General features: G+C 35.3%; 1 protein-coding gene across 7 annotated transcripts in view; it reads right to left on the reverse strand.

Moving 5' to 3' along the window:
* Nucleotides 1-3,901: 3,901 nt before the first annotated feature.
* ATP2C1 (ATPase secretory pathway Ca2+ transporting 1) overlaps nucleotides 3,902-13,636 on the reverse strand; it is a 50,094-nt gene continuing 40,359 nt past the window's right edge. For all 7 annotated transcript variants that reach the window (XM_083823151.1, XM_083823154.1, XM_083823150.1 and 4 more), the window contains 8 exons: nucleotides 12,000-12,050; nucleotides 11,066-11,232; nucleotides 10,402-10,470; nucleotides 7,941-8,057; nucleotides 7,136-7,283; nucleotides 6,415-6,510; nucleotides 5,433-5,574; nucleotides 3,902-4,717 (listed from right to left, as the gene is read on the reverse strand). In XM_083823151.1, the coding sequence (XP_083679277.1) occupies nucleotides 4,581-4,717; nucleotides 5,433-5,574; nucleotides 6,415-6,510; nucleotides 7,136-7,283; nucleotides 7,941-8,057; nucleotides 10,402-10,470; nucleotides 11,066-11,232; nucleotides 12,000-12,050 (927 nt within the window). In that variant the 3' untranslated portion in view covers nucleotides 3,902-4,580. The remainder of the gene's footprint in view (nucleotides 4,718-5,432; nucleotides 5,575-6,414; nucleotides 6,511-7,135; nucleotides 7,284-7,940; nucleotides 8,058-10,401; nucleotides 10,471-11,065; nucleotides 11,233-11,999; nucleotides 12,051-13,636) is intronic.

Consider the following 13,636-nt stretch of genomic DNA (forward strand, 5'->3'; position numbering starts at 1 on the left):
CATTACCTGTCCTTCAGGCTGTTCTTGCATCTGACAGTCATTATTATTTAGGTAGTGTTCTTGCACGTAGAATAATCACAAACTGACAATTTAAAAAATAAAATGAGCTACCTGGAATAACCAAGGCAACATACGCCTTTGCTCAGTGTGATCAGGAGAACTTGTACTAATGATGAAAAATATTCCAGGCATGAAGAAATACACTAAAAATCATCAAGCACCAAGAACTGAGTACAAAGCTTTTCTCTAAAGGTCATGCACTAGCAACAGAATTAGGTGACACAATCTTTACTGTCATGGAAGATAACATCGTAGTTATGCTGTTGTCAGAATGGATGTAGAGGCTGTTCTTGTTAAAAATATGTCCATATGCAAGTAGGTGATACAGACTAGCAGAGACCGCTATCACAAATGCTTTCCTGAAGTGCTACTTAATTTTACAGAGAAATAAAGAAGCAACTGAAAGTAATCCACCACCAAGGCAAATGAGCTATTTCACACTGATTTTTAAGTAATCCAATCAAGGAAAAAGTGTTTTACAGAGTTCTAGTCTCTAACCACCATAATGTTCCTGATTCAGAATTGTAACACTAGCACTTAGGTATTGGGCACTGTTAATACCTACTGTTGTAAATTTTGTGGGGCACTCAAGTACATAATGGACATATCGAAATGCAAAAAGCATGACAGTTTGTCATTCACTTGAAGTTTAACTAGGGCAAGTTGCAGGCATGAAAGGATGAAAACTAACAAGCTGACCCTAAATGCTCAAATTTCAGATGTCCTAAGTTTTGGGGAAAAATCCCAAACCCAGCACCTTCTAAAAAGGAAACATTAAAGTATACAGTATGAAGACCTATGAATAAGCCTGGAGAAAAGCAAAACAAAACATAAAACTTCACTTTCTTTAGTCTCATTACCATACACTATAACAATAGTTTTCTACGTGGAAGGAACTCATTAGACCTTGTGAACTACAAGAGGGATCTCATACAGCTGAGACTTGATACCGCCGTAATAAATTCAATGAGAAATTAATACATTTGCAACATCTTTAAACTCATAGGAGAACTATTTTTGAGATATAATCTGAGACAGTAGGTAACTGAGATAGTAGGTAATAATTAACATTTCTTCCACTACAGAACTGCTACTTATTATATTACCAGCAGATGGCACCCACACTCAACCACACAGCAAGTCAGGAGCACTTTACAACCCCTTTCTAAGTAGCCTATTTACACATTTCCACCAGGTGACTTTACTTAAGTTAAAAGGGGTTAAATTTAAGTTCTTGATTATAATAATTAATAGTTTAATCCTTGAAATCATTACCATCCCCTGTGTTTCATTTTCCCAAGCCTGTAGTTCCTTATGGTTTTTGTAATCAACAGTAATTGTCCCATTTCAAACCTTAAATATGAAAATACAGGTATGTTTGATTCCACTTTGTTACTGCTGTAAGGGAGATCTTCACTGCTCCAAATGCCATGCTGGAGCAACACCAGAAAGCAAATTCTTGAGCCTTGCTGGGAAGTAGGATCTTGAATTAGTTCTGAAGACAAGTAAAAACTCAAATGTTTCAATTTTTGATCAAAAGGCTGCTGTGACCACAAGGCATTTTGGGAATACCTTTGGGACCGCTGACTTGGTGATTACAAATTACTCCACTGGAAACATGTTCTAAATGCAGAATTCAGCTGCTCTTTGTTCCTGATAAAATGAAATACGTCTCACTGTAAATACCATTTCTGTATGATGAAGAAAATTAGCCAGTCTAGGATCACTATTCAAAGTTTAAATAAACTGCTTCAGTTTTATTTCTTGAATCATTACAGGTTTTCAATCTTTCCCTGGGAGAAAAACAACACAGAACAATAAAAGGCTCTTACTAGTTAAAAGTTAGATGTTCTCTATTCCATGTTTTAATAAGAGAAACTAAATTCCTTGGTTGCTGCCTATTTTCACACCACATAAATGCTTCTAAATTTTTGAGGGGAAGAAAATTTCACTATTGACTCAATTGCTCTAAAGAAAATCTTCAACTTGCTGCTAGGTGATAATGATCAAGAATGGAGCTAAAAAACAGCAATGGAATTCAGACAGCTGGTCCAAGCATTTCTCACAAATAATGAGGTTGAGCTAGATGAATTACTTGTTACTGTTTCATCTTCCAGTGGAAAACAGCAAAATTGCCTTTGGCATATTTAAAGTGAATTACATGCAATTAAGCTTACCCTTCAAGAAGGCAGAATTTTTCTTCAGAAACCACAATTTTATATCTTTGTCTACATTGACATACCTTATTCAGAAAGTGAGACTTCTTTGTGCTGCTTCATAAAATTTGTTTAAAGACTAGGCAGTAAGAATTCTTTGCTAAAACAACAAATCATTATTCATCTGCATTTCTCTACATATCTGGATTTCTAGGATTTTAACACCAAATGCAGAGCTGTACTTTCTCAAAACCCACGCTGGTGCAAGAGATTCTTCATCAGCATGCATTGTCATAGTTTTTATTATGTCTTTACTGGAATCTGAAGAGTTCTAAATATTTTATTAAGGAGCTTTTAAACGTTCTGAAATTGCATTGAAATACTGAATGCATTAGTACTACGCCTCCACTTGTCAAAGACAGTCCAACAGGAAGAACATTGACGAATTTGTTCAACTTTTGATAGGCAGAGCTATTGGAAATGAGATTTGTGCTTGAAGAGGTAAGAGCATTTCTATATGAAGTCATCTTGTTTGAGCCCTGTTAGCTCGGTGGTTCATATAGCAGCCTGCGTAAGAGGTGAACGCCATACATTACAGTCTTTCCCCTCACACTGTTAGATCTCCTGTACATTGGTAGTTCAGGTAGTATGTGCACATTCAGCAGGCCCAGGGTCAGCCAGAGCAATGGCTGAATTGCGTGCATACAGCTGACTCAGTGGTTTCTGTATAGCAAATGAACTCATTTCCTGTGTGCTGCCACACTTCTGACCAAGTCGACGAATCTCCAGGGAAAAAAAAATAAAGAAATAACCTACCAGCAGAGAGATTCATATAACACTTTCCAAACTGCCTTATTTTTCATGAACTCCACAGATTTTGAGCATGGCACATGGGGCAAGCCACAAAGAAACGTGCAAAAACATCCTGGTTGGTGCCCATTTAAAATCCCTCATTAACCTTACAGACAGGATGATTATCTTTTGACAGCATGTCCCCCAACTAATACCAAGACAGAACACTACTTTCAGGCTTCAATGTGAAAAGCTGTGTATCCACACGCTCCGAAGCAAAAGATACACCATTCCATCTCCAACTCCCCCTAGAAATCTTGCACATCCTCTTTTCAAGATTCCCTAGGTGATTGTTCCTTGCATTTTTCCTCAGGGGATAAATAGTCCTATTCTAAAGACATTGATGACACCAGCTTCAAGTCTATTTTGAGGGAGAAGACTCTTTCTAATTGCTGAATATTAGAGTATTTAGGCCTTATCATATATTAAAAACTAATTTTAACATATAGAGACATCAATCTACTATAACACTTTTCCAGCCACAAAAATTCATTCTGAAGGTTAAAATTTTAAGTTACTCTAAAAGTAAACAGTTTATTTTTATGATGGGAAGAAGAAAGAACAGGAGGGGCACAGAAGGAAAAAATAAGCTTCTTTCAAACAAGGGTAGGATTTTTTGCCATTAGAGTGAGAATGAGTGCATTCCTTTTCTAATTTAGTATACTAAAATAATATTTCAATAATAGTACTTACTTATAACCACTGAAGTGTTCTGGCATTTGTAAGCTAAAATGGAACAAAATGTGAAATAAAGCTAGCATCTGAAATGATCAAAACATGCCTGACAATCTGGTGTAAATGCCAGTTTCTTTTAAAGCAAAGAGACAGCACACTTTTAAGAAAAGCAAACATTTACTTCAAATTGCAGTATAGGCTTTTCAATCACAGAAAAAAGAAAAACAGTGATCCGACAGCGGTCACATCCTGTGCAAAAGAACTCAGGATACAAAAAAACTAGCACAAGGTACTTGAGCCGCTTACACATTGCAGGATAAAGTAAATAAATACAGTAGCTAGAATATGGCACTCTTGTGACAGACTCTAAACCCAGTGGAATGCCTCTGAAATATTTTTTTTTAATCCTTGTATTAGTAGCAAAGTCCCACCACCATAAAAGTAAAATAGTACAATGTTTTAAATAAAAACAAACTAAAATATATATATATCTAAGAGAAGAATTTTACAGTTATATCTCTTAAGTGCAGAAAATGGGACTTGGGCTTAGATCTTTCTTTAAATTAAATCCCCCCCACACAAAATCCTGTTCAATCTTAAAAGTAAATTGGTTTGAGGAAAAATGTTACCAAAGTTGCATAATTTCATTTGTTACTCCCACAGCTGGAAGTTAAGTTCTGAACAGTCTTGAAACATGAATGTTCATCATTAGCCAGTGAAACAAAGGACTTGTCAAAAGCCCTCAGGATTTCTTAATCCTCCAAATATTGTTTTGCTTTCTCCTACATCTTTAGACAGCAATCCCTAAGTTTGCAAACAAAAAGAATGCAATATGCATCATACATCAAGAAAAGACGAAGTTGACGAAGAAGAACTTCCACGTTTCTGGATCTTTTCCTTGCTTCTTTCAAACTTCTTTATGATCTCAGTCACTATGCACACAGAGGAAGTGAGTCCCAGAAGAAACAATAAGTCTAGAAGAGATAATTAGCCTTTTAAAAAGTTGCTACTTAAAGATTAGGGCAGATTCACAAAGGAATACGACTTACAAAACCTTCAAATTGCCTCCCTATGATTAAGTAATTTGAGAAGAAGTGAAGCAAGAACCAATTTTTGCAGAACCAGACAAATAACATGCATACTTTATGCACAAATCACAAGGACATGCATGATATTTCAAACTTTTGGAATATTTTGTAACTATTTTTATTAATACCTATGAAAGCAAAGAACACTAAGCAACATAATTAACTTTATACTGAAAAAATATTTTTTTTAAAAAACTTTTCCAAAGTCTATGCTTCATTTTGCCTGCATCAATACTCATACTGAAAACCTTAAAATACACAGGCACTTCAGAAACCTAAGAATGCAATCACCTGTTTTGTGTATAATACACCTTTAATCATGATTTCCAAACAAAGGATCTAAAAGGATTTTTTCCCCTCTTAAAACAGGTCAGCAGGATTTGTATTCCTGCTGTATGCAAATAGGCAGAAAGAACTCTTGGAGAATCACAGAATGATAGAGGTTATAAGAGACCCTTAAGATCATCAAGTCCAACCACCAGCCTACTACTACGAAGTCCACCGCTAAACCATGTCCCTAAATGCCATGCCCACAACCATCAGCCAATGCATTTACAAACTAATCCTTAATACACAGTTTTTAAAAAGAAACTGTTCTTACCCAAGATGCTCAGGCTCTCTGTTTGGAAAACCTTCTGAAGTGGAGGAAAGTAAATGACCAGTAACTGCCCCATTATAGATCCAAGGACAGCATAGCAAAACATTTTGTTACTACAAAGTCCAATCTCAAAGACGGATTTTGTCTGTAAAACAAACAAAAAATCACACCGTACATGTAAATTCCATTGTCTAGACAAGAAAAATATTCATAACTACAGTGTTTTCATCTGGACTTTTACAGAAATGTAAAAATATATTGTTGACCTTGAAGATAATCCACAACAAGTTCTTGAAAGGCTAGTTTCATGGTAAACTGAATGTGTATCTTTTCTTCACAGTCAATGATCTGTTTACTGAGCTCACTTTTCTGCAAGTACAGTGCATTAGAAGGTGCACACAATACTAGAAGGACATGTTTTCTGATGTTCATATCAGAAAACAGACTGCCAATTAGCATAAGTATAGTAGTATATATATAGTAGTATATATTTTCTTCAACTAGCATGAAGTTTCAGACCTTTTTTCCTTAGAGCAAAAATATAAACAGAAAGAACAGTTTAAGCAACTTTCCTTAAAGTTACAAGTTAAAAATAAAGTAAGGCCTTCAAAAAGCTTCAGATTCTGAAAAAGTTGCTGAACTGGCAGGATTTTCAGGAAAGAAAAAATCCAACCAAGCACAGGTAGCAATAAAAAGGACCATCACACTTCAGATTTTAATAAAACTTTCCTTGCTCCTGTGAGGACAGCAGCATTACTACCAGGCTCTGCATCATAAATTAAGGAAATCAACACTTATCTGTAATTTAAGAAATCCTATATAGTATTTTTTTAATTTTAATTATTTTTATTTACCTATTTTAACTCCAAAGCTTCATAGTACATGTAAAGTAAATCCGCATTTGAAACAAAAACAGCAAGATCCTCCTTAGATGAAAAATACTGCTTTTGTAAATACTGTGTAAATGGCAATGTGAATCACTCACCTGAGATCTAGAACTCAATGCATTGAACATATCAAAAAATACAAAACAGGTGAAAGTCATAGTTGTATCTCGAGGTGTTATTACATTGTCTCGTAACTGCCAACAAAAAATAGGACGGTTTCAGCATGCTTTAATTTAAACCCTCAACAACAAAACATAGTTATTGCAATAATTCAAGTTTGACTAGCTACATGAAAGCAAAAACAACTGTTTGCCCCAAGCTGATTTAATAAATCATACAACAAGAATTACACACCTGTAATTTAAAAGAATTTGTAATTCCAAGCTGTAATTAAACGAAGACTCTTAACAAACATCTCTGCAAGCAGACAGAATACCAAATATTCTAGGCACTACAAGAAGTTCAAAAAAAAAAAAAAAACAACACCAAACATTCTTCTCTACTTGGAAAAGGAAAGCAAATGGCTGTTTCATAATAGCCTAGCTATAAGATTTTTAAAATTTATGCCCATTGGAGTTTTCCAAATATGTTTGGGTCCTGAAAAAGTCCCTGTTAAAACAGAGATTGGGCAATAGAACTGTATTGCTCATTTCAACTGCTGCTTTCAAATTCATCCCCTCCAACCTTCATTATTATTAAACAAATATGGATAAATCTTACAACTAAGTTCATGCAAATTCCAAATTCCAACTGCTAGTATAAACATGACTTCTTTTGAAAGTGTTTGCTACTACTTTAACTTTTATGGTTTTTTCATACCTCTCTCCAGAAGACGAACAGTGTTCCACACACAATAATTATTGATGAAACCAGTATTTTAACAATCAGGTTTTTAGTCAAAATGCTGTCCTTTAAATTTCTTGGAGGCTTCTGAATAACATCTTTATCCACAGGCTCCACCCCAAGACTTAAAATCGAAACAACATCTTAGATTTTTATAATCATAGAAATAATTAATTGCTTCTATATAAAGACCATATTTTATAAGTTGAAAAAAAAAGATTTTTATCTTCTCTGTACAGCTTAAGAATCACATAATTCAGATAAGCATCTGTTATTTTTCATCTTCAAAGCACTGAGTTATGAACGTTAGTAACAGGTAATATTCTAACACTGCAGTTTGAAAGTCTAAAGTTATGTGATATCAGACATTATCAAAATTAGTAGATGTCAATTTTAAAGGAATTTGCTGTATTAGTAATGTCCCTCATTTCTGCTACCTTAATCAGCCTAACTAAGGGATCCCCTACTATCTATCTGCAGTGAGGAGAGTCAGAGGAAGGACCCGGAGAGACACCAGTATCTTGCATTCAGGTTCCACAGACATATCCATGCTGTGACCCCAACCAAGCATTGTTAGACATTAAAGCAAACCAAAATAACGAACACTGAACTATAATATTTGCAGTATAATTCTAAGAAAAATGTTTCCTATGTTTCAGAAAAATATCACTGAAACCTAATACTTCACAGAGTTTCTTCTACAAGCAACCCTCTTCCTTCCTGAAATAAGAGGACTACAGACCACTAACAGAGTTTAAAGTAAAGATAAGTAATTACTTACCTTTGAGCTGGAGGTCCATCCATAATAATATTGATCCATAAGATCTGCATGGCATTGAGAGGATTAGGAAAGTTCATTAATGTAGCCAGTGAGATTAAAGTCAATGCTGCTATACTCCTGTTGAAAGAATCCATTTTTATGACTGTCAGCATGGAACATTTCTGAACATCTACTGATAACTGCTTTGTAAGCAAAGCTTCACATATTTAAGAGTAGATACAGATCTTGACAAATTAAATCACAACTGACATGACCGTAACTTTAAAAGGTCAGTATAGTTGGAAGGGACCTTCAGAGATCAAATCCAACTGCCTGGCCACTTCAGAGCTAACCAGAAGTTAAAGCATGTTACTGAGGGTATTGTCCAAATGCCTCTTGAACATTGACAGGCTTGGGGCACCAACCATCTCACTAGGAAGCCCGTTACAGCGTTTGACCACCCTCATGGTAAAGAATTTTTTCTTAATATCCAGTTTGAACCTCTCCAGCACAGCTTTGTGCCACTCCCGAGCATCCTGTCATTGTTTACTAGGGAGAAGAAACTAGCACCTAACTCTGCTTCCCCTTCCCCAGGAAGTTGTAGAGAGCAGCAAGGTCACCTCTGAGCCTTCTTTTCTGCAGACTAAACAAACCAAGTGTCCTCAGCCTCTCCTAAAAGGACATGCCTTCCAGCCCTTTTACTAACTTTGTTGCCATCCTTCGGATGCATTCAAGTATCATAAAATCCTTTTTGAATTGCGGAGCCCAGAACTGCATGCAATATTCAAGGTGTGGCCACACCAATGCTAAATATAGTGGGAGAATCACCTCTTCTGACTAGCTGGCTATGCTGTGTTTCATGCATCCCAACACGTAGTTTGCCCTCTTGGCTGCCAGGGCACACTGCTGGCTCACGCTGAGCCTGCTGTCAACCAGTACCCTCAGATCTCTTCCACTCATCTCCCAGTCTGTACCTCTGTCAGGCATTCCTATGTCCCAGGTACAGAACCCGGCATTTTCCCTTGCTGAATTTCATAGTATGAAAGGCATGAATTCATTTAGAATCTGTAGTTAAAATGGTGTTCTGGCAATTAAAAGACAGCACTTGTGTGTCTTAAAAACCTTCTGAACCTTAAAATGGCATTTCAGATTCACCTTCCTAATTGATTTTTTCATTATGGAACTGGGTCTTATACTTTTATTGTACATAAAGTACACGGTTTTGAAAAACAAACTTCTTATACACTTTTGATATAAACACAACCAGACTGTGCACCTGTCACCAGTTTGACAAATCAATCAAAGCACACTACTCAGACTCCCTAAAAATACTCACACCACTGCTCATTAGCAAATGAGGAAACTAGGCAGAAGACTGAAAATAGATTAGCTGTTTGCAAACTTGGTATTAGAAACCTCTCTAAACAAGTTATGCACTAATTGGTTTCAGTGCAAGATTAAATGGTTTCATATCCAACAAGAAGTGAGCAAAGCTTACAATAATTCTGAATTTAGAGCTCTACTGAACCCTCATATGCTCTCCCTACAAACAGGGGCACAAAAAAGCGTAACTCATTCATGAGAAACCTAAGGCTACTATTTCCAAGGTTAGCAGGCATGCACACTTCCCTAAAATATCTATGCTTCATGCTTTTTCAGAAGCAGAATAATTCTCCTACCAATTCAGGACACTATACAAGATGGAAAATATACAACACTTCTTACAGTTTTTAGGCAAATTTTAAGAGGTTGGTGAGGTATATTTTCTGTGAATTTTCTTTGTTTTTTGTTTTTGTTTTTTTTAATTTCTGCAACTTTGGTCAACCACTCCAAAATGGCTTCAAAAAAAGTACACTAACAACACAACGAAGAAGAAAACCACATTCCTGAATCCTAATTCAATAAAATAGGCTCAATACATTTTTGATACTGAGGCTTCATAAACTCATCTTATCTGCAGATAATTTAGGCAGCACCACAAATGCATAGGGATCCTTATATGCAAGAAAAGGAAGCCAGTTTCACAGAACTCACTCCACAAAGCAGTATATGGATTACAGAGAAATTGACCTCCTGTTTCCCTCATTTTCTCTGATTGAAATACATTTTCTGGTTAAGAAGGGAATGACTACCCACTTCTCCTTTAAACAAGAGCCCTAAGGCAGAGCTATTCTGTTACTCTTGATCCTCTCAGTTACTGACTTTTCACATCTCAATAGGAAGAACAAAGTTAGAGGTCTGTTTACTGCACTATTTTCTGGTTATTTAAAAATGAAACAAGCCATGAAGTACATACTGAAGTACATACAGAACATACTGAAAATTCAGTCCTGGAAATCTTTTGCAGTTATGACCACTGATATTTCCAGTGCACAGTGTATCAGCATACTATGTAAAATCTAAAATGTTTGTGTGAATTTATACAGCATCTGCTTCATGATGTAGTTAGAACCGTTTGATATCAAAGATGTTTTAGACTTACGTGCTCAGCTGAAATCTAACAAAATTTTTTATGTTATTATAAATTCCTTTACCCTCTTCAATTGCAGACCTGCAATTAAAAACCAAAGATTACACCATTTAACAAATAAGGCTGCTGCCAAAAAGCTTAAAACAAACCAAAAAAGTTTGTCATTTCTGTTATTTTAATCAGAAATACAAGTGTCAAGAAACAAGCGGAGTTGACGTTCTTTGACAGTCATTGTACTTTATTATAAGATCAATTGCAATGGTTCTTATTCTGGCCTGCTTAACTAAGCTTTCAAAATTAAATGTCAATACTAAAATTTCCTCCTTGTCTTTTAAAATACAGCACCATCCCTGATGAGGCCTTCTGAGTCAAGGTAGATAATTTAAAAAAAAACAACAACACACACACACTTTTACAAAAATCATAGAAATACATCATGATTTCAGAAGACCATGTATTCTTACTGCACCAGAATGAAATACGTACAAACCATTTTTTCAACCTCTACCATATGTCACAACTTGTCTAACAAATTGTGAATTACAGCAGCAATTAAGTGATTTCTAATACGTAGGCCAAGTATACTCTGCTGCAAAAAAAAAAACACTCTTTCAATCACTAGGGAAAGTTTCATTAAAGCTGTATAGCATAACGTATCTACATAAATGCCACCTACATTATTGTTTGAAAATCATCATCCACGAGGATCATATCCGCTGCCTCTTTACAAACATCTGTTCCAGTTTGTCCCATTGCTACACCAATATCTGCAGCCTTCAGAGCAACAGCATCATTCACTCCATCTCCTGTCATAGCTACTACTGCACCATTATTTTGCAGGGACTAAAGAAAGGAAAAAGAATTTAGATAGTGCTTGAAATAACCCATCCTATACAACTGTTCTAGACACAAGCATTTAGCTGTTCCGCCCCATTTTTATAATTCCATTATAAAATCCTAAAGAAATGCATTTGTTTGTATATTAATGAATTCTTTACACAAGATTTTAGGTTAAATTTTAGTTCATATATCCACAGAGCCTACATTTGAAAGTTAAGGTATATAAAAGCTGCATTCAAGAGAAAATAGAGCTATATAGAGAGACTGATACTATACTTATGTTAATGTTATCATCCTCTTATAATTCTCAAAAATATTCCAACAGTCTCACAATGTTTTACTCCCTTCTCTTTATTGTTGCTTTTCCAATTGTTATACTGAGCATATCACTCGTTAGCTTTGTTTCTAAGCTTCTGAACAGAAGCATTACCTCAGACATGACTTGAAATTCATGCCCTTTTATCCTGTTCTGAGAAGTAGCAGAAATATGGTTCTTGCAAGTTCCTATAGTCAACTCAGCTGCAATGCAACACAGTCTCAACTCCCAGCTCCCAACATACAAGAAAGCTGATGTTGACTCCCAGCAGCTGCATATCCTTTGTGGACGTTATATATTTTTTCAAGTAGTATTTTCAAACACACTTCACTTTCAAACCATTCATATTTCTGGTCTTATCTAGACACACAATACCACAATGTAGTTTAAGTAAAGGCATTACAAACAGTACCAATAGTCGCTGTCCAGCACTCTAGTCTCTAGTGAGACATACCTTTATAATTTTTAATTTATGTCGGGGACTGGCTCTGTAAAATACAGCAACCTGTTAAAAGCACAATGAAGAAGCAGTGAAAATTTGAGAAATTTCAAGACTCATGTTGCATACTATAAAGCTAGAGGATAAAAACACTATCTAAGGCCAACTATGCTCTCATTAGCTTTGAGACTGAAACATCAGGAAAATGTATTTTGATTAGTGTGAAACCATTAATTTAAGAGAAGACTCAAAGTGTGTCCTGGTAAACAAAATTGGTGATACTTATTTCAAGATAGAATTTGCAGTTTAAAAATCCTGAAAGAGTGAAACAACTGAATTACAATGGCTTGCTAATGGCCTTCCTGACTAAATTCATACAGACAACTGCCATGCTGACTCAGTAAATAGTGCTGCTTTTCTTGTCGGCACTAGTGGCAAGCTACTCAGGAAATTTTAATTTTACTATTTTATGTAGCATAGCATTAAGACATTGAAGTTCTAATGTTAAATAATGAAGATTCTAGCTTCGAAGGAATTATTTTTCAGCATTATTTTGATCTCTGGTCTACTCTAAATTGAAATTTGAGTAAGTGGAATTCAGTTTTCAATGAAGATCTATAATGATAACACTCACATCTACTCTTCCTTTTCAAGAAGCAGGATAAGAAGTTAGATTTCTCAGCAGACACATTATACTGTACACAGATATCAACCTCATTGGTTGTTTTCACTTAATTCTTAATAAGATTTTAAATATGTGCCTGAAAACAAATCGTGTCCAAGATCAAATGTGCACAAATGAAAATTTGTTGCTGTTTCTAGTTATTTAATGTGAACAGCCTGTAAGAACAAGCATTACTAAATAAATCAGATTATTTGCCACACATTTTTTTTTGTTGTTGTTGTTTTGTTTTGTTTTTTTCTGTTGTTGTTTTTTTGCTAAATTTGTTTTCTGAGACTCACCAACGACAGACAAAAAGCTTTCAAGTTAATGTGCTCACACCATATGCACACTTCTTGATTGTAAATACCAGCTTTTGGCTTAGTTGCATCACTCAAGCATGATGCAGCTTTTTTTTTTTTTTTTGCATTTTGCGCTCTTTGCAAACAGGACAGTGTTTTGATGCATAAATTTTGCAACAGAGGCAAGTTTGACAATTACATTTATTATGACTTTACATTTGCAACGATGATGTTGGTTAATACATTTATTTATTTAATAAGTAAAACGTATTAACCAGTCAATGTAATGAACAGATCTTTTCAAAATTCTTAACTAGTGGCCTCAGATCAATCTAAAATCATTAAACATACAGACAGCTCCTCTTATGAATTACAAAAGGATGGACTGTCTGAACAAGCAGATTTAAAGTGTTATACATATAAGCTACTCAAAGAAATGAAATTGTCTGAATGTCTAACAATACAAAAAGGTGATGCTCACTAAAAGGTGGCAAAATGAAAGTTCCAATACAGGCGCTGCAAGGTTAAAAAAACGAAAACAAAAAACACAGCTATTTGAATCATTTGAAGAGACTGAAGTAATGAACTCACTAAAACGATAACCTTGTGAGTTGAAAGAAAAACTTCACACAATCTTGTGTTAGACTGAAAGACTTTTGTTGGATCTGTGACAGCTTAATACTCTTAAT

This window comes from Anser anser, assembly GCF_964211835.1.
Source record: "Anser anser genome assembly, chromosome: 2".
NCBI classification, from domain to species: Eukaryota; Metazoa; Chordata; class Aves; order Anseriformes; family Anatidae; genus Anser; species Anser anser.